Source organism: Candoia aspera, chromosome 5 (assembly GCF_035149785.1).
Source record: "Candoia aspera isolate rCanAsp1 chromosome 5, rCanAsp1.hap2, whole genome shotgun sequence".
NCBI lineage: Eukaryota > Metazoa > Chordata > Lepidosauria > Squamata > Boidae > Candoia > Candoia aspera.
In genome coordinates, this window is record NC_086157.1 from 1602602 (window position 1) to 1628237 (window position 25636).

Sequence of the window (25636 nt, forward strand, 5' to 3'; positions counted from 1 at the left end):
TGGGCTACACAATTAGAACATTATTTTATTTGGTTCCTTTGACCAACTCACCTTGAGATCCTTCTTGCCAGAGCAGCAGGTCCAGGGTAACATACGAAGGATATGACTTCAGAGTCCCATCATTTAACAATTAGGCTGTCGTATTTTTGGATTTAGAGAATAACAAAGGAAAGATTTTAGAACCTTTCTGTTCCCAAATGATGAATGGTTTCATGATTAAGAGCTTGCGTGGAAAAGGCAGTGAACATTTGCTGTTAAAAGTAGTACTCAAACAGCTCACATTTTTTGTATCAGTAGAGCAAGAGGTAGAAGACAGTTGTTTATGCTGAAGTGGCACTATCCGGTCATTCTGGCCAGTTTATTCTACAGTAGGCAAACTGCTGTTTCCATTTTATCAAGAGGTGCACTGGGAATATGACCGAAAGATGTCTCAGCCAGTGAATTTTTCACACAATAGGACTGAAGTGTCCAAACCGCCCTGTTAGTTAAAGCCTTACATTCTGAAGATGCGATTGGTAAATAGGGCAACCACAGCTTTGTCTTTCTTATTTAGGATTCAGGTGGTCCTGTAGAAACTTGTCCAGAAGGTGGCATTTCTTTATGGCCACCAAACCTGGACTTCAGAAATCCACGCAACCACTAGATGTCAGCAAAAGCGGCTACTGTATAATCCTTTACTGCCCCCAGTGGTTGTCGAGATTTTTGCTGCCAAATTTATGGCCATGTTGAAGCTGCTAGAAAGGGATAGAAACCTATTTGCTGTTGTTTGTTCTTAATAAAGTCTAATTACTGTTTTAAATGGGCATTTGGCAAAATGCCTTAGAAGGCCTAGCTCTTTTGTCAGATTCAGTATTGCAGGAAAGCACAGCCATTCAAAACCCTTTGTTGGCAGAAGCAGCAGAAACAAGTTATTTTTCAGAAGCAGCAGGAAATGTTTAATGTGCTCATTTGGGAGACAACCAACAATATATCTCTTTTCCAGTTTAGACTGGCTGACAGACAGATCTGCCGGTTTTTCTTAAAGATCCCCGGACACATGTTGAGTAAAGGGTTTAGTGGTCTTCTACAAGACTAGTACACTGGTTTAATCCCTGAGTGGGTCTTTGCAAAGTGTAGGTTGGGCACTACACAAGCAGATGAGTCTGTGGCCCAAGCCAACATGGCTTCTATTGTCACCAAGGCTGAGTGAATCAGTCATGGTAGATGTTTGTGTATCACAACTTGTGTTGGGAGAAGACGGAAAGCACTGTTTTAAAAGTTGGACCGCGGAGGGTGAATTTAGAAGGCCTCCATAGTAGGCCAAAAATGAGACGAAGACTGTCATGAGGACATGTAGCTGGGCATCTTCAAGCAATGGTTAGAGGATTGTACGGAAGAGACCTTAGTGTGTGTGTTTTTGTTTTTGTTTTAGTAAAGCAACAAGAAAGAGGACATGTGAACAGTACAGACTTTTCTAACATGATGTTAACAGCCTGAGAAGAAGGTTTTGGGATATGGAAACTAATTTAATTTAAATCATATACAGGGAGAACATGCAAGATTTCATTGGTAGAGTTACTTGGGCTTCATGCCATGGCTGTCAACCAATCACAGTATTATTATCACATGAAATAATTGAAGGTGTAAATCAGTATGATGTGAGTGTATGTTTTATTCATTTGTGAAATATTTTCACACTGCTTATCATGAGAAAAAAAAATGTGTTGGCCATGCATGTATGTGAGACATTTCAGGAACACTACTTAGATGTTTAGATCTTGATCAACATGGCTAATGTATATGTATATAAATATGTGTATATAAACATGCATATATAAATAATACATAAACTATAAAAAATAAAAACAATAAAACAACAATATAACAATAGTTAAAACAATAAAATATCTATAAAACAATAAAACAAGATAACAATAATTAAAAACAAAAATTAACAATTAAATGCAATAATATTTAAAAACCAATCAGATAACTAAAGCAGGTTAATTCTTAGTAAATAAGCACTGTTCAGTGTTGGTCTTACGGGCATAATAAAAAAAAATGAATATACTAGTCCCCATTTTATACAAGATAAAATGTGTTTTATAAACTTTTTGAAAAGTGAGAAGAACCAGGTCTTGAAATTTCAGTAGCCAAAGTGTTACCAAGATTAGGAGCTGAAGCAGATTCTTCCCATCATTTCTCTTATCAATGATAAAGAATTGATACAGAAGAGGACTTGATGTACCAGTGGCTAAAGAGGAGGCAGAATTAAGTTTGCATCAGGCTCCAAGGCCCTGAAGCCTGAGAGGTCTCCTGTCCCTGAATGATGTGGTCTGCATTGCAAGCCCACCCGCAGCTTCAGAGGTGAAAGCTGCTCGGCATTTATTACAGAAATTTATGGAGAAACAAAGCAATATCCACAGAGTTTCATGAAATAAAAACACAGAAGCATTTGTTTATTCAGGGTGTGATGGTAACGTTTAAGGATTTTAAACTCTTTTTTTTTATTTGCTCAACTAATATAAAAATAGGTTTTCAACTCTGCAAGATGCAAGCAAAATAACTGTTAAGCGTTCTAAGTTACTTATTAAACAAACACAACTGACTTTTATTTAGCAATATAATATGGAAACTATTTGAAGGGCTTAGGTATGTACATGACATGTTTTGTTTAAAATAGAATATCCTATTTATAAACTGAATTATCAAAAACTATGATACTTGTGTGTCTCTTGACATAAATAACTAGTTATCTTCAGAGTTGCAGCCTGAGAAAGTATTCTGGCTACAGATTTTTTGTTGTTGTTCTTCTTCTTCTGTTAGGAACAGAAAGACAAACAAAATGAAGATGAGCATAACAAATTTGTTTTTTAGCAAGTAAGTACTGGATCGGCCTGAGTATAACTCCGCTTGGCAGGACTTCCATAAGGCTCCAGAACGATGCTGCCATCTTTTCGTCCTTTCTAGCTGCTGTAAAGATCAGAGGGGTTTATAAATATATTGGAAGAGAAATGAGGGTTGGAGACTAGGGAGGGAACAGAGAACATAAAGAGAGTTGCAAAAATAAGAAGGAAAGAGAATGAATCATCTGGAGATGGTAATGAAGACGAAAGGAATAGCCACTTCCTGTTACCCAGAACAGGTCTCATTCTGCAATACTCCATTGCCAGAGGTGTGTGCATGAGTGGGTCAATGAAACACTGACAACTGCATCCCGGGTTGGTGAACTTTGGCAGGTCTCGTATCTAATTTAGCTATTGGGCTTCATCCCTTCTCACTCTGTTCCTCAAAACCATGTATTTATTGGAAGTTTTCTACTTGCTTCCTTCTAGCTTCCACAACAGAAAAACTTAATGTTACCACCAAGGGCAATACATTGCTCACCAATTTTTCTGCCTATCCCTTTCCATAAATCAGGGCTGGAAGGATCACATGATTACCTCTCTGTCTCCTGGAATTCTTCTCCCACATTTAATCCAGTGGACCAGTTCTCTGTATGACAGAAGGGTGATAGGTAGGGAAAGTAAAGACTGTCAGTTCACATATTTGTGTTTCGGAAAACAAAATAATAATTAAAAAATAGTCCTTGTTCTTCAAAATCTAATCTTAAACCTAACAAGTAGATTTTTTTCTTTATTATGGACAAATATGTAGCAAGTATTATGCACAGGCCATTAAGAATCTTTAATAAGGGAGCAGCTGATTTAGGATAGTCAGAATCAGTCTGTAGATTATAGATATGTATTTGATGAACCAAGATCAAAAGTAGATTGCAGCAGATCTGTTGCATCTAATGGAAAAGCAACAATCCTTGTGATACAAATTTTGTTGCCTGTTTAGTACTGAAGGAAAGAGATGCACAAACTCTTTATTCCACATAATGAGAAAATGTTATCTCCTGGATACTGTGTAAAACAGGAAATGTTTTTGAACATATGAACAGTAGTAATCTTGTTGGAATTGGGATGTGATCACAAGCCCACAAAATACCATAGAAATTTTTATTGGTTTATAATTGATGATACCATAAGCAGTCAAAATTAGGGTGATACTCTTATTTGTCTTCAGTTTTATCTTATTACATGAACATATTATTCTTGATCTTTAAATCTACCAGAGAACAGTTATTCAAAATAATTTTACTGTATAGTTTTGGTTAAAATGCACACAGACACAGACACACACACATGACTTACATAGATTTTTGTTGTATAATTGATTTTTGTTAGCCAATATTATAGATTCAGTTTTCTCACCCAGCACTCTAGTACTAGGTATAAAAAAAATTCTTCTTTTAGATATAGCCTGGTGTGTGTGTGTGTGTGTGTGTGTGTGTAATTGTGAATAATACAGAACATTATCAAGGATTTATTGACTATCAGGTTAAAAATATATTAGAATTACTTCATTCTCATGTGCTTACCCCCTTAAACTTTAGAAAATGAATTATTTTGCTTTGTGAGAAGCAGAAGAAAAAAAATCCAGATTCATCCAAACAAAAATCTTCTGGCTTTATATTAATAATGACCTCAATTCAGGTCATTAACTTGGGAATTAATGACCAGTTAAGGTTAATGGCCCAAGGTCTTGAGTCATTAAACTGCAAGGAAATGCCCTGTACTTTGATCATTATTCGTTTATTAAAGATGGGTGGCAGCTTAAAAAAATGTGGGTGTCTCAAAACACAGAGATGATCTAATGCTAACAGTGAATGCAAGCGTTGTGCTACATATATTTTACATCTAGAATGGACTCCCAAATAAAATAACTCAAATGCTTCTAATACTAATATGCTTGTGTCACACACAGCTAAACTATTTGAAATTCACCTCTAGAGGAATGCAACAAAAAGAATGGATACACTTCCACCCACAAATACCCAGTGAGAATTCCTAAATTGTTATGTGCCTCTCTCGTTAGTATAAAGTTAATCATATCTGGGCTGCAAAAATCAGAACTGCCACTAGATTGTTGATCTTCCCAAATTAATAATCCCATTCTCAAGATTGCCTTGAACTGTCTGTCTGTCCATCCGTCCATCCATCCATCCATGAAGGAATGAATGAATGGTGATTCAGCCATTAAACACAATCCAGAAATATATACTGTATAAATATTCCACTTAGTCCTATTATTCTTGAACATGGAGATGCTGTATGATTCCAACATCCATTCTGGATGTTAGCTGCCTTCATGAATTTATTGTATGAACCCCTCCTTGGCAGTAAACAATGCCCAGCAATGTCCCTGGATGACCACATGTTTCAAGAGGCCATCTCTTGTAGCCTGCGCGGATGTAAGTTTCCATGAATGAAGGAGGAGGTGTAGAAGAATCTCCTTCGGAAGACTTCTTCTCCCCTTCTTCTGCCTGAGCCTTGGGTCCGAAGGGAGGCACCACAGACCTCCAAGCCCTTTAAGGTCTCCTTGGGGAACAGGTGCAAAGCCCCAGCACTGTGCTCTCTCAAGAACGGCTTATAGACAATCAGCCTTCTTCTGACTGATGTACCCTATTTAAAGCAAGATTTTTCACCACACGGAATAAGGGTTAAATGATAACTTGACTTATCTTTTACATGACAAAAAATAAAGAAATTGCGAGACCTTTTCACATATTAGATATGCATTGTCATTTATCATCTAGATATCAGAGTAGTAGTACGAGGTAATAAAACATATCATCGAAAAATGTGCTATGGGTCTGAATCACTCTCTCATTCCACCTCCCAGCTAACTGTAGTATTAAATCAGACACGCAGAACATTTCCTTGGGCAGGCATTGCCTTTTAATTTCCTGAAGAACCTTAAAATATCATTCATTACAAGTACTACACATATTTGGTTTTTAAAAGTCTCATAAATCAATAGCAGGCTGACTGCAATAATTATTACAAGTTAGTGCATAATTTTCGTGCTGAAGGCTCCGTGCAGAACTTTAGCATATGCAAACGAGGCAATTCAAACTGTGTATAGATATTAATATGAAGAAGCAGGTAACGAGGTGCCGGCTATGAATTATGCATCAAGCGCGGCTGATCTTCAATGAAGAAAATGAATTCAGCATGTAATCTAATTAGTGATGGAAGTCTATTACATCTAACTGCAAAAGCAACCGTCCTTGAAACAAATTTATTTACAGTCCATGTTACCAATTGAAACAACTTTGAAATGATGTGTAAGACAACAGCTTAATTGTAAACTTTTTTCCCCCTTTCTGTTGCAGCTCCAGACCTGGGCGGCCTCCAAAACGGACTCAGAGTGTCACCTCTCCAGAGAATTCTCACATCATGCCACATTCCGTCCCTGGTCTCCTCTCGCCTGGAATCATCCCGCCGACAGGTAGGAGTTCCGAAACGTGGGCCGGGAAGCCTCCGTCCCATGCGGCCTGGGCTGCATCAGAATGGGACCTACTGAAAACCATAGGCCTCCAGTTTCAGAGTTTAAATTCATCCGCCATTTTGTATTCCAATGCAGGGGCTTCTTCAAAATGAAGATGTCTCTTGGCTTGTTTGTATGACATGTTAGGTTGCATTCTTGACCAGAAAAGCTGGCTTTATAACTTTCTTGAAAGCTGTTGAGGGCTTCTTGTCTTCAGCTACCAATGAGGACTTGTCTACCCCACTTGGTAGACCAGACCAGGAAATCAGCTTCACAGAAAGGCTAAAACTCTTTTTACTGAGATTGGCCACAATAACAGATCTTTGCAAGTCTGATTGTGCTGGACCTCCTCCTCCTCCTGATACTCCAGTGAATTAGGGAGGTGTTTGCTTATCTCTTTGTTCTGGATTTTAAAAAATGCTTCAGCCCCTTTCACCTAGGTGATGGTTCCTGCATGTCTCCCATCCAGGTCATCTTCCTTAATCTCCACAGGACTTCATCAGGTGCCTTTGTCGGTACCTTGTACCCAAAACATACAGTTGCTGCTCACCATGATATATATTACATAATTTTTTAAAATTTATTAAACGAATTTATAAGGCCACCCAACTCACACACAGTGACTCCAGGCAGCTTACAGAATTAAAAACCATAAAAAAAAAATACATACTCCACGGCGGCAGCAAACACATGCATATCAGCCACTTGATTGGCTCCAAAGCCTAATAATAATAATAATAATAATAATAATAATAATAATAATAATAATAAAAATAAATAAATAAAATAATTCCAGAAATGAAGTCTGCCTTCAGTAAATTAGATTAGTTACTAAATATTAAATATAAATATATCAATAATATGTATTTGTTAATTGGTTTAAAATCAGCCAGGCCATTTTGGACATAACTGCTCTAATCCATCCGTCAGCTTCTAGATGCCATCCTCTTGCAAGCATTTTAAACAGCAGTACATCTGGTTTATTAGGAGCCATACAATCCATCCATGTAAATGAATGAGTAAATACACCAAAAATGAGTTTCTTTGGACCCTTAATTTGTGCCCTTTGAAGCATCTAGACCCTAGCCAACTCCCCTGAGATGTCTTTGGTGAAAATCCGGCGGAGGAAAGAGTGCTTGTCCACAGGAAAGAGAAGAAAAGGCTAGTTCACAGGGAAAAAACAAACAAACACCAAATCAAACTGCAAAACTAAAATCCATAATAATAGGATATTATTAAAAAATAAACATGGACTTTCATTTTGAGCATATTAAGGATATTAAGAAAGTTAATGGCGTTTGGAGTAGGAAAACACAGACCCAAGTTCTTATTCAGTTAATAAACGTGTAGAAATCTTCTGTAATGGCTGTGAAGATAAAATAAGCAAACTGCCACTATTGCCAGCAGTGAAATAAAGTAAATGAAAACTGAAAAAGAAAGAAAAAGAAATAAACAAGACAATTCAAAAGGAGCAAATCCGTTATGTGCAGAATGGGAATACAGGGTATTGACCTAAAGCTATAGAATTATGGGATTTAAGGATACAGTTGAAGACGTGATAGAAATATGGCAACTGAAAATTTTGTGATGCAGTTCCGTGCCTAATGATCATTAAGATTCAGGGGATATTTGAAAATATATATATATATATATATTATCTCTCTGCTTGCCCACCTTATTTTTTCTCTTTCCTTTACTTGACCTACTGTTCATTTAATCTCTCTCCCTCTTTCTGTGTGTGTTTGTGTGCATGCATGTTTAAATCTCTTGACCTGCAGTTTGAGGATTGCTGGAAAATTCTCCAGTTCGTATAAAAGTACAAGTAACTTATCGGTTTACATGCTGTTGGCTTTGTACATGTAGCATGTCTTTTTTTAAAAAAAAATGAAAATGAGTAAAATGATGGAAATTGCATGTGATTTACTGTAAATAGAAATGAATGCATGAGGAAAGAGAAGATACAGACAGACGAAGAAGCATTTCCGAAAGTACATATACTGTATATCCTGCCTTATGCCAGATACCTAGATGCCTTCTCCGTTCCACATCTCTCTTAGGCAAATAAGTAATAATTGCAAGCAATAATGATAATTCTTGTCCACTTAACTGTCCCACATATAGTTTTTCCTTGTTTTTCTGGGAAATGAAGTAAAACATTATTTGCATTACTGCCCTATATAGGAGAGCAGGATAATGGATTTGGAAAAGGAATCTGGAATCTGGTCTTAGCCATCACCCTCCTTAATGATGTGAAACAAGGTGGCCGTCCAGAGATCACCTCCCAACCTTGGAAGAATCAAACGATGTTGGGCTGGTTTCTCTGATCTTGTATGAACAACATGATATGCCTTCCTTTGGACTTACACATATTTCCCACTTGTGGGAAATGATCTTAGTGCTAACTCAGCCTTTAAGAATCTGTGTAATTCTCAGTGTAAATGGTAATTTTCCACCTTGCTTCTACTGTAACATTTTGCAGTTCTGGTGGAAGAGAGACATCCCAGTGTCCCTTCCTTTGATGGGAATGTAAGAATTACACAGCTCTGTTTCCCCAGTGGTGGGAAGCTTCAGGGCTGTTTTTATTATGGCTGTTCTTTGACAAGGAGCGATTACTAGAGGCTTATGATTCTTTGTAAAAATAGGCTTTCTTTAGAAATAGACAAACTGAAGGCAGAGAGTACATAACACTAATGACTCTATTGCCATGCATTAAATTTCCAGGGAGAACCCTCATCTCAAGGAACACTTCTGGCCATAGCTCTTTAGCCTGTTTTCTCTCATCTGCTTTCCACACATGTTTCTGGCTTTTGTTGATACACAGCTGAAGAGAGACCGTGCAATATGGCTGTGCGACATCTTGAAAGTTGAAGGGAGAAATGGGACTGGAGTGCATGAGTGCCGTGATCTTAGGAAAGATGCCCTGGGTTTAATGGGTTCTCGATGGGTGCCACACTGATGCCTGTGTGTGCTCCAAAGCAATGTGCAGCCCGGGTACACAACAGTGCCCTAATCATCCTGAACGGTTGATTTGTAATGACCTTGCTGATGATGAGTGAGCATCATTCCCCTTCAGAATGTTCTGCCTCCCCCTAATTCTCTTAGTTTTCTTGCTTGAAAACAATACCCTAATCATTGAATAACTTTATTGATTAGTCAAATGACCATATCAGAAAGTTGAGCATCAGCCACTATAAGATATAAAATATAAAATATGATACCATAAAACAGCTAAAATACAGTAAAATTAGATAAAATATACTATGGTGAGATAAAATATGATAAAATACAGTAGGGTAAAATGCAAGATATAATAAAACGAGTAATAAAATACAGAGACAATGTGAGTTTAAATAAATTCGTCACCTTTACATGCCACCCCAATGCGTTCTATCAATTGCATTCTCAGTTGGACAGCCCTAACTATAAACTTAACAGTTCTATTGACCACATATGTATTTGTGCCCTGGAGGAAATAACATAGTCTGTTATTGCGGTCCCAGTATGTGGTTCTGTCAATTACTGTCTGAAGGTACTGAGCCCTTGCTGGGGCATATAGTTGGCCGTTAAATAGGACATGTGCAATGTCTTCTACTTCGGGTACTCAACAAACACATGTCCTCTCAAGGTAAGGCACTTGGCGAAATCGTCCGTATTTGACCATAGAATCTAGTTGCTCAAATCTTGCTCTAGTAAGGGCTGTTCTATGGTATTGAGTCAGACCCATTGTCAGGTATTTTTCTATTTGAAAGGACAGTTTATTCTCGGCCAGCCATTTTGACGACCTATTGTGTGCAAGTGACTCAATGTCTGTTTGGGCCCTAATCATTGTTTTCAAGCAGAAAAGGGACTACCAAGCAGAAAACCACACCACATGAACACTGCCAGGGCAAGCTACTGTATATAAACAGGGAGCCAACACCACACTTCCTCACACTGATGATGTTCCCTAGTTGGGTAACAAAACGTTTGCAAGCAGACAATCAAGCTCAGAAGGCACCAAGGACTCCACAACTGTCTCTCCTTCTCTCTCTCTCTCTCTGTCTCACACACACACACACACACACACACACACACAACCTATGTCAAGTATTTGTAGTGGACTGCAGTGGATAGTGGCTGGGGGATGGTTTATTAATTAATTTATTGGTTTGTTTATTTTTTACTAGTATTACTATGCTGCTGTACACCCAAATAGGCTAAGTGGCACAGAAATGGACAGAAACTTAATCTAGACAAAATGTAGTTGTAGGGAGGTGGTAGGCCATCCTTTTCTGGAGTGGGTTACAGTCTCCCAGAAAGATCAGTTCTGGGATGAATTTTCCCAGCTTCAGTTTATTGTGTCCCTTCCTGGAAGAAATTGTCTTTAAATCTGGAGTTGGCTTGGGATAAAGCTCCATGAGAGACTGGAATATCCCTTCCTATAGAATCCCTCCCAGTCATTGATTAGTTCATCTGTACTTAATCTGGATCACCTGCCAGTCCCTGGAAGTTGAATGGAAGGTCTAACCTCCTTGCTTGTTTAAAAAAGCAAAAATCCTTAGGCATTATGGCCAATCCCTTCTAGTATCTCTGGCATTACTTGGGCTTCGTATTTTGTTGCCCACAGCCTGGAGAACTCAAGTGTTAGTTGGCGGGCGAGGGAAGTAAAAGGAGTAGAAAGAGAGGAGAGTTGTGGCTTCTTTTCCCCAGCAAGTGGAAGGCAGGGAAGAAGACAGTATCTGGGGAGGGTTAGCAAAAGCTCTCTTTGGGTGCAAAGTCCTTTCTGCACAGCTGCCCATCCCACAGAAACAAATGGAGGATTATACAACTGTTTCCAGCAGCCGTGATTGTGCAGAAAAACCTAGTTGAGTGCTAATGTTGTGAACTGTGCCCTGTGTCACAGGACAACAGACCAGTAATTCTCATTGTGTGTGTGGTGCCCTCAAGAAATAAATTAATTCAATAATTAAAGGCTGCAGCGACTGCATATTATCCATTCATAGGGGAGGCGTCCTGCTGTGTCTCTGAAGGATTCCTGGTGTGAGCTGCCTTCAGGAGGGAGACCTAAATCAGTAGTTTGGGCGGCATCCTAAGGGCTCAGCTCCTCTGAGACCATTTCTTCCTCATATACGCTCTGCAAGCCAATCTTTTTGAAGATAAGTAGATGTGTTGCCATAACATTTAAGGGAGGATGTGTCTGAACTGGCAGATGCCTGGCAAATAGCTAAAAGAACAGCTGTGCCTCTCTTCTCCCCATGGAGAAGAGATTGCAAAGCCCCATGTAACTTCTCCATCTATAATGGACAGTAATCTAATTGGTAGCAAGAAGTGCCCCACTTTCTCTGCACTGGGCAGCCTCCCTCCATCCTGTACTCCATCCTTCCAAGCTTGTCTCTGTTTCCAACCCCTCCCCACTGATGGAGGGGGGTGGTCACCTTGATTCTTAGCATTGCAGTCGAGTCTTGTTGGGTCTCAAATTTTTCTTGTATTACAAATATTTCCTTATTTCTACAGCTTGTTCTCTGCAATCTGGTCTCTCATCCTTTTCCTCTGAAACAAAACCCAATTGATAGGTTGGGTTTGGCCCTGAATAAATTACATGGCTGAGTAATTTCACAATTACAATCACAATTTGTGATTCACAAATGAATTTCCTTTTTTGATAGGTTGACAGCATGTGCTGATCTTATGGATTACATTTATGTCATGCCTTCCTGCTTGATGGAAGGCTTTAAAGTAGCTAGCCAGATTTTAAAAATCACAGAAAAACAAGGCAAAGCAGTAAATACTTAAAAGAAATGTCACCCACTGCTTTGTAAAGGCAAGGAGAGTGAAAGATCACCACTCTTGAGGGATGACAGATCAGCCACAGCTATCAATAGAAAGGGACTGTGGAATTGTTAGTTGAAATCAAAGGGAGGTTGGTCACCTTGATTCTTACTGTAGCGTTCAAGTCCTGCTGGGCCTCAAAATTTTCTAGTACTACAAATATTTCCTTATTTCTAGAGCTTGTCCTCTGCAATCTGGTCTCTCATCATTTTCCTGTAAAATAAAGCTTCCCCATTCATTCCCTGAAAAGAATACAATCGTTCGGAAGAGTAATGCATCCTTTTTTGACATCCACATCCCTGACGTTTTGACCATTACAAAGTTCACCAGTCCAGATTTATACTTAGTTAGCATTAGCATAAGTTTGAAACAGGTTTTGTTATGTAAAACTCATAAATTTGAAAGAACTCACTTGTAATGTTTTACCCTTCTAATCTTGAGGATTTGTTAACAAATCTCAGCATAAATCCAAGTCATTGGAGACATAAAGGAAAATTAACTGAGTGCTGTTGTGTTTCTGACTATCCTTCCTATTTACATCTCCTAATTTTGGTCAGTAAGAACTTTGTTCCCCTTTAATTTGGTCTATATAAGATTATGAATATACCGTAGTTTGAAATAATTTTTTAAAGTACTTTTCATTTTCTGGTTTATTTGCTTCTTTACACAGCTAGAAAGTAACAGCTAGAAAGCAACTGGAAGCATCTTTCTCTTCTGAAATATTTACAGTTTTAGTACAGTAATACTACATTCAGGTGAAGTTTGGACTGATGGTCATCCTCCCTGTTCACAAGAGTGGAAGAAACATCAGGATAAATTATGCAATCTGGCGGACTTTCCAAGTGACAGTCCACTCAACCCTTAATTTTAACATAGAAAGGAAAGAGGAAACAAAATTTGTGCTTGACAATTAGAAGCGTTGAGGTTCAGTAGTTACAGAAATGAGTAAAGTCACATCAGGAAATAAAAATGAACTGCCAGTTAGCTTTGTTGGGAATATCCACTGAAGACAATAAGAAAATAAAAGCCAAAGGGTTTGTTCTAACAAAAAACAGAAGCTGGGAGTTTTATCTTTACAGGAATGCTTTAATTAACTTGGTATATTGTGATGGCATGAAAACCAACCCATTGATGGCATCTTCAAACAGGACAATCTAAACTGTAGTTTTTTTGGAGATATGGCTGGGCTTGATACTTTACATGAACAACCCTACACACACACACCCCAAAAGCACCGCCCACCTTTGTGGCAAAGAACTGCCTCCTGTTTTGCCATCTGATATGAAAAGGTATTTGTAATATATTCTAAAGTTAATAGGTAATGATTTAGATTAGAAATATTTATAATAATAAATAACGTCTTAAGACTGATGGAGTTCCTAATGTATCAACATTTCTGGGTTATGCTATGAAATCCTTTTATGTTCTCCTATTTTTAATTAATAAATATAAATACAGTTATTCTTAAGAAACTGAGACACTTTATTGACACAACTGCCCTTAGGTGCTCTCTCTACCACTGTTGACCCCAGAAGGCCCCGTCATTCTCAGAGGCAATGAAGCAGATCAGAAGATGGCTGGCACACTGCTGGTGGAACTCTCAGCCAGAAGACAAATGTGTTTGGATTAGAATTCATTATTGTGATACCACCCAACAGTACTGCATCTTCAACTTAGTCATCCACAAAGTTATCTTCTGTGGCTTGGTGGCTTTGAAAATCTACCCTGGTCAGAGGAGTTTTGGAACCCACAAATACTGTAGATGTTACAATGCATTTGCAATGCACTTGAGAAGTAAAATTATTCTTCTCCACCCTGGCCTGAGGTGAAACTTTTGATGTCCCCATTGTCCTATCTGGTCTGGTTTTGTGAGATCATTTTCAGTTTATAATGCCTGAGGATGTGTAAAAGATGCTAGTGATAGTGCGCCTGATCTTGTGGTCTCCTGACTATATCCTTCTTGGCAGAGAACATTCACTGGCCAAATCTCAATATGGTCAATCTATCTTTTCAGAAGAAGACTATATTAAAGACTTCATACTGTATACAGTATTTATTGATATTGTATCTGTCCATTCCTGAGTAGGATTTGTGTGTGTGCGCGCGCATGCGCGCCTTCAAGCCATTGTTGACTCTTGGCAACTGCCTGGACTAGTCCATGCAGTTTTCTTGGCAAGTTTTCAGAAGTGGTATGCCATTGCCTCCTTCCTAGGGCTGAGAGAGAGGGGCTGGCCCAAGGTCACCCAGCTGGCTTGGTGCCCAAGGCATGACTAGAACTCACGCTCTCCTGGTTTCTAGCCCAGGGCCTTAACCACTACACCAAACTGGCTCGCAAGTAGGAATTACTTGGTCAAAAATGATGCCTTTTCTGAAAATCTGAAGGTGGGATGAATGCTGTGTGTCGGAGGGCCTTTGAGGTGGGTCCATAGCTCATAATACGTTAGAAGAAATACTTCCGTCCATTCTCAGCTTTACCATGTTTTCTCTTGCATTTGTTTGCTTGCATGTTTGATTTCTGCTATACTACCCCTTGTCAAAGTTACGATTTAATTGTATTTATTCACTTACTGACATAGATTCATCTCATCTGGGTTCTGTTCCCAGAAGTACCTTCTCATGTCTCTTTTTGCTAAACGTTAACATTTTGTACATTTCTTAGCAGTTTCTTCCTTTTGCTTGTTGTTCCTGTGGTAACTTTTAATACAGCTTACATTACAAACATTACGGTCTTTATTTGTGATGGCGTTTTTTGATTGTGTGTTTTGCTGCCTGGTACCTGTGATTGTAAATTGCTTTATAATTCTGTTCCAAGGACATCCACGCAGATCTGGGGTTTGTTTCTGTTACAGGTTAGGTTTGGGAGTATTTCACTTGATTCTTCTTAGTGTATATTGACAGTGTGGAAGCTAAAACGTCTGCTGGGTCAGAATCAAGCAAATGTTTTGATTGGAAACATAAATTTACCCACCTGAAATGTTTCTAGTGTCTGGAATCACTAGATGGATCAGTCCATCTTTCCCCAAAGGGGAAAGATGTGTTTTACTGCTTCTGTTTTCTCTTTTTCATTTTCTAGTTGATCCTCAGGAATCAAAATCTCTCCTCCGTGCCACTGAGCATATTTCAGTAGACTTGTAAATTTTGCCCCTTCGGAGTTAAAACATGTTCCAAGCGCATTGATGCCTCTCTCCTATTTCACAATGTCTCAGTTTTGATGCTCATTCACTCCCTGTTGGTGACAGTGATGGGTTTGTCCGTGTTTTCCCCTGTTTTAGAGTTCGCTTTTGCTTTTACTGAGAAAGCAAAAAGCAGGCAGATAAATGGCACAAATATAAGACTGAACATCCATGTTGGATAGTTAGGAAGCAAAAACTGACATTTTGATTTTGGATGTTGCGATTCCTATCCAAAAGGGAAATCCTGAAAACCAAGTTTTGACTTTAGAATTTCTGTTTATATGTCAATTTCAGCTGCTAGTGTCACTCCCACACAGATCCAGGCAGATGCTCAGATATTAACAACCACTTTCTAAATAATTTGTTCTGCCCCATCTATGATTTTTTTCCCCTGTGTGTAAACATGTACAGTAGGTCCCCAAAGATTTAACTGTCTCTATAAAAATGCAAGACAGCAAATCATGCATTATCAGGAATGCTGCCAAATGGCTTTAATTCCATCTTATGGATCTTTGCAGCGATGTCATTGCTTTCTTACTCTTGTTTATTTATTTATTTATTTGGCAATATAAGGTTTTGAACTCCAAAATTTGCCTTAATTGTCAAGCCTTTCATGGGTTCAGTAGTGTTTTATCCTTAAAATAACTTTGAAAAAAAGGAAGGAACTCCATTTTAAAGTTCTACCAGGATACATGGAATGAGATTCTGTTGAAACATGCCTCTTTCCAGGTTAGTTCTGACCTACCTCCTTAGGACTCACTGTGTGAAGAGATCAAAATTGTACTGCTATGATGTGAGTAACTAAAATCTCACTTACATTTATTCTAAGTGTAAATGAGTCTGGATCCAACAGATAAACACTGAAAACTCCCTGAGACTAGGGACTTTTGTATTAGCAAATGCTAAGCAAGCTCAACATTTTATAGGAAGGCATCTATTTTTTTCCCTTGTATTTATAACACCTGATTCTGTCCATATATAGTTAATAAAATAAAAAAAAATGTTGGGGTTGTTGCTGTTGTTGCAAAACTAGTCAGTCTCTGATACATTCTCCATTAATCAATATCAATTATGAGTATTTTATTTATGGATTTGATTTATACGGCCACCCAACTTGAAAAAGCAACTTTGGCTGGCCTACAGTTGGACATGAAGGACATGTGATATGATGGCTGGTCCTGAACAAAAACACCAAAGTTATCCATAGAAGCCCTTGGAGTGACTTGGCTGGATGACTCTCTTTCAGCTCCATTCACTTTGCTGAATTTTCTACGTGCACTGCCTTGAACTCCTGTAGGAAAAATACAGAAAGCAATAGCTTAATAATAAATGTAGCATTTCTTGTTAAAACTCCTAAATCTCCTACCATGTTATAGCTTTCCCATTCTTTAAAGACTGAATGTACAGTATACCAGCATTGAAGGTAGTTGGCTGAGTAGAGGCAGATTTACTCCTGAGTAACCATGCATTGTAAATTATTTAATTTAACAATGTCAAATAGACTTCAAATGGGGATACTGAAATGTAGTTGCCACTCGCAGTTGGAAAATCAGAAATCTTAATAATTAATAAACTCTATAAGCTAAAATATTGGTTGATCAGCACTTTATTTAGCCATTATAGCAGATGCTGTACATTTATATAACTGTCTTACACAAATACACACCTGATAAAAATGTGAATAAATTTTGTATATGTATGGGTTGTGTGGAATATGAGATATATAACGTGTTCTACGACTTCTACGTAACTCAGAGAAAATCTGCTTTTTCAAATTATATTATAAGAGACTGTAACAAATTATTATTAAATTTATGCAGTGTTTTGGTGTCATAAACATGAACATTTTTCAGTTCCATTAGATTTGGAAGCCGGCCGTAAACAATTACGCCTTTGGACAGATAGTTCCATACTTTATCCGTTCTGCATTTTGAGACCTTAATGCATGTTGGCCTACCGTGTTTCATCGAGAAATCAAATTGGTTCCATGGTACATAAATGTTTTACGCAATATTCTGTGGAGAACGTTAAATAAAAATAAAGAAGGGTTGACCGGGCATTTGCACCCATATCTTATGTCAAATGGGGGTCTGCAGAAGCTCTCCCACCCCTTCTCCGTTGCTGTGACCCTGCTTAACACTAAGCAGGTGACTCAATGAAACGTAAATCAGCATCAAATGCCCGGCACGAGGCAGCCAAGTGATTCAAGCAAATTATCAAATGGCAAAACGCACTTTCTGCTCAAGGCAAATGTAAGCTGACAGTATTTATACATCAAAACTTCACTCAGTGTAAGATTGATTTCATTTCATTTTGTTTATTTTAATTCCCCATAGCAAACTCCGTCCTGTAAAATGTTCCCTGCGTCATTGGGTTCCCAAGGAATGCATTTTAGTGAAGGGATTTTGCAACCAAGGTAATCCATCTGAAAGCTAGTCTTTTCCCCCCTTTTCTTCATATATAAGAAGACTCTGTCTGTAGAGAGTATTTTTTTTTTGTCCCTGGGCTCCATCAGAAGTAAGGCCACCAAAGGAATAACGCAATACAATCAAGATAGGGGTAGCCTGCAAGGTACTTTTCAAGCACCTGTTGAGCATTTGGATTAAAATATACCAGCTCAGTCGGAGGTTGGAAATGAATTTTTAGGTAAAACGTGGCATGTCTTCCTTTCACAATTGCCTTTTATGCTGCTTTAAAACATGTCAAAATAAGCTTCAGCAGAGGAATTTGAAAGAAGTGCTAGTTTTGTCCTTATGTAAATTGAATTGAGTGCTTTACAGCAGGTTTAAGGTTTTTATAACTCTGAAGTTGTTAACAGCCAGCTGGTTTGTATCTGTTTTTTATGGTTATTCTTGTCATAGGCAGCCTCCACAATTTTTAATTATATTTTACAGTATGTCTTTTCCCTGCTCTTGAATCCCACAGCCATCCTTTTCTGTAGAAGTTTTGCCCCCCACCCCATGGGGAAGAAAACCAGTCTTGGGAGGGTATTCAGTCTATAGCAATGTGGTTGCACAGTTACTTCTGATCCTTAGAACTTGGGTTCCGATGTGGAAAAATTGGGGGCAGTAGAGAAACGTATCTGATCTGGGATTTTCAGTGGATAAATTTGGAACGCTGCGTAGTTTAGCACCGATAAATGATTGTAACCCTGTTGCTTTCTTGGAAAAAAAAATAATAGCCAATTTTCAAATTTTATTGATTTCGTCATGGAAATTAAATTTTGCTTCACAGTTCAGGCTGTTAGTTCTATTGAAGGGAGTTGTATCTGGGAAATTTGATTACACAGCAACTTTGAGACCATTCTTTCCCTTATATTCATCACATTATTTATAATGCATTGAATATCATAAAAGTTTTAGAATAATTAGGAAGTTGTTGCTTTGTGGCAAAGTTGCAAGATTTACAACATCATCCTATCCTGGTTTGGCTCACCTATAAGTAAATTTGTGGAAGTTGCAGCTGTTGCTTTATTGCTAACTAAACTCTATGAATTAGTTTAACTTGTATAAAAAGGATGTGTTTCATTAATTTATAAAATATTTTATTACCCAGAAACTGACCCTTTGAAATGGCACTGGTGAATGGTTGACCCTTTGAAATTGTTCATTGGTGAGTGAACTTGTACATATACAGTATGAACTACTTAATGAAAGATCTGAGGGCAATATGAGGCAACTTCATTTCAATTTTTGTTAATATTTAGAACAATACATAGGTATGGAAGTTCACCGATGAGACCATGATTTGTAGAAACACAGAAGTATCATGTTTTTCTCGGAGCTGTGTGAAAATGGAAGTATATTTGTTTGGGATCTTAGTAAATGATTTCTACTGTTTAGTTCCAACAGATTTTTTAAAGAAAAGCTACTTGGCAGCCATAGCCACAATTCTACGTGATGAGATATCTATGAAGTTCAAGAGCACGCAGCCAATGTTCTCCTCTGGTGTCCTTTGAAGATGATGTTTCCACAGAGCACAAAACAGACAATATTTGTTTCAGCCACACAGTCAAAGCATTGATTTGTGTAATCCAATTTCATTACTTTAACAGTCTAAAATCAATACAGGTATTATTATCAAACTTAATATCTACAGGCATTATGGCCCCAAAGACTACTTGTAATGCACTGTATTATAATATATAAGTAGTTTGCTGTTAAAGGTTAAGAAGTATTTGTTTCTACTTACCTACGTTTAACTGTTTAAAAGAATTGGGCTGAAGATTTAAACAGTTCCATGTTTGTTCTGCGTAAGCCAGGATAACAATATTCAATCTATTGACTTGGGGGGAATTGCACAGAAATGGGCTTAGATCACTTCTGCGTGACTTTTGAGATTTCAGAACTTGAAGTCGATTGATTTGTTTTGGTTTAAGTGAATAGTATGTTAAAGGTTCATTTGTTATCAGAGATGGGAAAAGGTCGATAAACACATTGCTTTCATACATATCCATATTAAGTTTTCATGCTCCACGAATTCTCATATTTCCTTCTGAAAGACCTCCCTATCCAAATGTTCCCCAAAATGTGCTTTGTATTTTATGCTCTGAATCGTGAGGCCACACAGTGCAACCTACTACATGTAGGTTTATCTCATTCATGCGTATAAATAAACTCTGGTTCTGTGATGGTTTGAGGTTGAATAACCCACATTTCATGCACAAAATTCCTGGGTTTTACAAAGCCCTGACTTTTACTTAGAAAAAATACTAATTTAGAAACCTATATGAAAACTGTTAAGTAAACCTCTTTAATTCTAGCATCTAAAGCTATCACCATACTTTGCTATGTGCAGATCTGCACCTTTTAATGGTTTTGATTTGTGTTTGTGTTTGTGTTTTGTTTTGTTTTGTTTGCCATTTAAAGTAAGTGACAGCTTCAGAACCTCTTTTTGAAAACTTAAAAATATGACATAACTTGCTTATATTTCTTAATCTGGGCTGACAGACCACAGCTGAAGTCTGAAGACTTAATTATGCCTGTTCTTCCTTTATTTTATCTCTATACAGGTATAGAATACACAAGGCAATTTCAATGTTAAAAGTAATGCTAGGGTGGAATAGAATACAATAAAACAGATTCAAATAAAACAATATTTAAGAAATGAAACTGTTAAAAGTTTTATGAAGTCTAAAGATTGCCATGGAGGGGCTGAGAAAAATTCTCAAGACAGGTGACTGTATTAAGAGTCAATGTAGAATTGTACCTTGTATCTGATAAGCCATCACTTTGTTCGAAGTTATAGAGGCCACAGAGCTAAGCTTCTGAGGTTGCTTGTAGAACCTCAGCTGGTGGATCTACCCTCCTTCTTTCCAGTTGGGCTTTACGTACTACCTGGCTGACAAATTGTCTCTCATGCCTTGGTGATTGAAGTAACTTGAAGTAACTTTGTCATAGTAAGTGTTAGGACCTGTTACATCCTTGCCTTAAAATATTATCAGAAAAGACACAGTTTTCTTGACCCTTTCAGTTCAGAGATCATTTGTTCTGTGAAACTTAATGAGATTTGGAATATGAGTTATTAATTTTCAGTGACAAATTTCAAATCTCTTTGGGTGAAGGAGCTTTTAATATGTTAGTTGTCAGAAAGTCCACTGATTTCAATTTAAGTATGAATGCTGCATGTGCAGTTGACAATGTGGTGAAAGTGTGACAGTTGTAGCTGCAATTACTTGGATCATAATGTGTATTTGCGCAACAAGTTCAGAGTGAACTAAACAATGGTGATAAATGTTACAGAAAGCAGGAAACTATAGAGAGTTGTCCCCAAGAAGAGGTGTGCAATGTAATTTTTCTTCTTCGGTTAGCTCCCCTTGATGAAAGAAGATATAGTACATTGGTCAGACCTTGAAGAGAACTTTGAGATCTTTACCTAGAACAGTTCAAAACAGAACATTGAGAAGTAGCTATATTATGTATGAACGAATAGGAGGAACAGTAGGATCCTATATTTACCTGTTTGAGGTAAAAAAGTAGAAAAGTAGAGATTTATCAAAAGTTGAGGAACCTTAGAAATGATTCTATACCTACAAGTCCAGAATAATGCAGGGCAATGCTTTTCCCTGTGACAGTCTATGGAAGCAAAAATTGGACTTTGAAAAAGCAGGATAGAAAGAGTATTGATTCTTTTGAACTTTGAAGTTGCAGAAGGCTCTTGAGGAACATGGATAGCCAAGAAAAACAGATGGATCATAGTACAAAGACATTCTTGAGGCTCAAATGACCTGGCTCAAACTATCCTGTATTTTGCAAAGATCTAGCCTTCATGAGAAGTTTATAATGCTTGGAAAGATGGAGGGAAAGAGAAGAAGAGAACAACCTGCAGGTGGATGGACTCCTTTTACAGCAACAGTTGGTCCATCATTGGGACATCTAAAAGTCCAGGTTGGGGACAGATGCTGGGGAAAGTCTAGCTTTCTAGTAGCTAAGAGTTGACTCTGACTTCATGGCATATATCAGAAATCAGAAATGACAGAACTAGGTCAAAGATAGGAATTAATCAATATTCCAGCTTTATCTAAACATTTTTTTATGGCTTTCTATTCTGACATTTGTTCCAACACTGTCTCTCCAATGGACACTTTAATTCAGTGTGTTTATCGTGTTTCAGCTTCTTGCTCCCAATTATGAGTTGTTAATAGCGCAGGGAACAAATTGCATAATTAATGCACAGCAGGGAAAAAAGGCAGCGAAAAACAAAACATATTGTTTAATCATACACAGATAAGTTTGGGTTGTTCTTTAATTACTTGTTCTTTAGTTACATAGTAGTTTTATAAGAAAATAGGGAAGCTTCGTGACAGGTGAAATTCTTAAATCATCCAGGATTCTGTCAAAATTCCAGAAACCATAGAGCAAACTGGAAGTGGCATATCCAAATGTCGGGTCTAGAGGCATCTTTGAAGCTGCCAAAATAATTGCTTGTTTTATAAGTCAAGAAGTAAAATGTTCTTGGAAATGGTGAAGGTACTGGATTAAAACCAGGGAGATCCAGGTTGAAGTCCACCTCTTCTTGGAAGCTTACAAGGTGTCAGGTTTACCCCCAGGCAGGAATGGGAATCTCATGTCTCTGAGCCCTAATTCAGGAGCTGGTTTCATTGACTGAAGGGTCAGGGACACCACAAAGTTGGGTCAATTATTTTGTTGCAGTTTAAAATGAAGCCACGTACAACCAAAGATCTCCCTACTAGACTTTGCAAGCCTCCAAGCTTATACATCTCTGTCCCATTACTAGGTCTGTTATTCTCCATCATTTTAATCTACCTGGTGGAGAGTGTACTTCTGGAGGAAAGGTGAGTTAAATCTCTAACAAAGTAGTTAATTAAGTGTCCTAAGATTTTGATTCTGGGTCTGAAGATTTACAATCAAATGTGACTACATTATCCTTTTGATTTGTGGGGGAATTCTTTCAGACTGACATCCTTACTGTTCACATTTAGCAAGTTATTAAAAACTTGGCTATTCAAGCACACATTAGGGAATAAGGGATTGGGGTAATTAGATACCCCTAAGCAGGTTTATGGTGCTATTATTTATTATGACTTTATGCATTAATGGGAAAGAATGTGCATGCCTTTTTTAGATTGTATTGTTATTTCCGTTCTGTGCTCTGTGTTTTATTATAAAACATTCGTAAGGTGCTGCTTAGATCTGCCCAATTACTGCAGCATCCAAGTCCTGCAGGAAATAAATAAATAAATAACCTGGAACTAGACTGCATCTCAGGGACATTTCTTTGTAGGAGATCAGCAATTTTACATTTTAGTTTGGTTCTTGAAGACCCAGAGCCCACTGATTTATTACCGTATCCTAGAATATCTTGTCTTAGGGCTTTCTGGGTGGGTTCTGAGCCAAAACTGTTGCTGAATGATGAGCTGCAGAAGAGTTCCATCAAAGGATTGGGTTTCATTACCTTCCATTCTGTGCTAAATACCGGATTAGTAGCACTGAAGGAGTTAAGAAGAACTATAAAAAGCTCTGAGTGATAGAAAGGTGATGATTATATAGCTTTGTTAACGTGCAGTCACAGGCATGGACGTGCCCTTTCGGTAATTCTGCATTTTAGCATTGTTAGAAGTGGTTAATTATTTGTGTCTCCGTTGCTAAAAATACATTAACTCTAATGGATAACTATTCTGGTTTTGGCTATAGTAAGTATGGCTGAAATTTAAATTCTATAAATAATAACTTCTTTAAGCATTAAAAACAGACATGATGGAAGAACCTGCAGAGAGATCTTGTACGTCTGTTGTGCAGATAACAATTGATTGGCCCCTATATTCTTATATTGTCCTAACAGTGAGACACACACTGAGACGAGGAGTAGTTCTCTAGTGTTTATTACTGCTACGTAAACAGAATCCTAACAAACTGAAGAAGCGTGGGAAAAACCCAGACAGATAAACCCCGAAAGTTAAGGCGGGTCTGATCTGTGTTTCTTTAAATGGCTGCTTAACTCCTCAGTATTACGCATGCGTTTTCCCCCCTGGATAGAGGCCCCCTCCTGCTCACCGTCATTACTCATGACATATTTTATTATGATACACTTGCCAGTTCTCCATGCATTCAGATTCCTGAGAAATGCTACCTGTGATACACCAGACCCATGGATCAGCAGAAGAGGCTCTGCACACTGGGACTACATACTGCTTTGGATCAGTTTTTGTAAGACTGTGCAGCTGCAACGATTCAGCCCTACCTCCTGGGGGGCTCTTGGGGCAGCAAGGGGGTGCTTGGGGAGGACATGTGACCTGGGAACATGAGTTGCTTTTTAGATCATGACGAATTTCACATTGGTGGCAACCTGTATTTGTGCTGCACATTAGAAGTGATGATTAAGTTCAGCTTAACATCCTTTGGAACTTTTTGGGGGGGTGGGTTTACATTCTCTTTTCTGCATTGTTTTAAGATGAGTGACATCAAGGGTTGGAACTACTGGGCTGGGTGAGAAAGAGCTGCATTCTCTCCTCATTCTACTGGCAGAGGAAGGACAATGCTCTGGGAATGGGGAAGCTTTGCTTTGCAATAACAAGGGCACCATGATTTCATGGATGCTGTAAATGCAAATAGCAATGCTGCATGGTTGAACGGGCTTCAGTTTCCTCTGGAATAGCTGCTGCCTTCTGCTGAGGAGAAGGAAGAGGGGATTTGGGGAAGCAGCCTTCTCCAATTTGGGCTCCTTCCAGATGTGAGGATTTCAGTTCTAGAATCCTCAGCAATAGATCAGGCTGGAGAATTCTGGAAGTCCACACAGGTGTAGGTGGCAGGTTAGGAAGGCTGAGGTAGAGTCTCTTCTGGACTACCTGAAAAGAGGACCTTGTCTTCCCAGTGTGGGAGCTATCACAGAAAGGGCCTGCTTCATAGTCTGTGTTGTCCTCACTTCTTGCCAAGGTGGGACCATGAGCAGACCCCCTCTAGATGTCCTCAGAGGATGGGCAGACTCATATTAGTTGAGACAGTCCTTTATGTCTTTGTGCTGTGCCACAAAGGGGTTGAAAGGAAATAACGAACACTTTGAACTGGGGCCAGGAGAAAACCAATAATCCATGGAACAAGCACAAATTGGGTTTTCACTGCTGACAATCTGGCCTCTCTGTGGTGGTCCACCTTCTGAGGAAATGCAACAGAAAGGGCATTGCAGTAAGTGTGTGGCAAAAAGGGCAAGGATCACCACTGTCAAATAAACAGAAAAGAAAAAAAAAAGCTTTGTTTACTGGTGAAATGTTGGCAATTTTATTTAGAGATGCATCCAATTGAATTAAATGAGGATGACTTTCAAAAGACATACAAGCTTAACTGTTGGAGAGATATCCAACGCTTGCTTTCTTCTTCTAAGGCAGAAAAACATATTTGTGTCTGTGAACTACTTCCTTTTAAGTCTTCTTTCCATACAAATTGTTCAGTGCTGATGTACAAATTTCAGAAGAGCAGGACACAAAATTCCACATTTACAAAGGATGTTTTTACCCCTTCTCCAAAGGCGATTTCACTGTTCCTCTTTATCTGTTATAAAGTATGCATTTTTGCTTCATATACTGAAGACTTTGTCTTTTGGAGTTTGTGGGGGGTGGGATTTGAAATTAAAAAAAGGAATTCCTGCTTTAAAAGTCACACATGGCTGTAATTTAAGATTTTTTTTTAACCTCCTTGTCCGTAACAGTTGAAAGAAACCTTCAGTGAAAGTTTATTAACTAAACTAGACCGATGCCTGAGGCTATAAAGATTCATTTATTACCAATTTCTTGACTGTTTTTCTTCTTCTGTTTTTTGGTTAAACTCCTAGTGTAAGATAATACT

The 25636-nt window shown here is 38.2% G+C and overlaps 1 protein-coding gene across 5 annotated transcripts in view; it reads left to right on the forward strand.

The window, feature by feature from the left end:
• DACH1 (dachshund family transcription factor 1) overlaps positions 1–25636 on the forward strand; it is a 304668-nt gene that overhangs the window by 118674 nt on the left and 160358 nt on the right. For all 5 annotated transcript variants that reach the window (XM_063304540.1, XM_063304541.1, XM_063304536.1 and 2 more), the window contains exon 2: positions 6203–6318. In XM_063304540.1, the coding sequence (XP_063160610.1) occupies positions 6203–6318 (116 nt within the window). The remainder of the gene's footprint in view (positions 1–6202; positions 6319–25636) is intronic.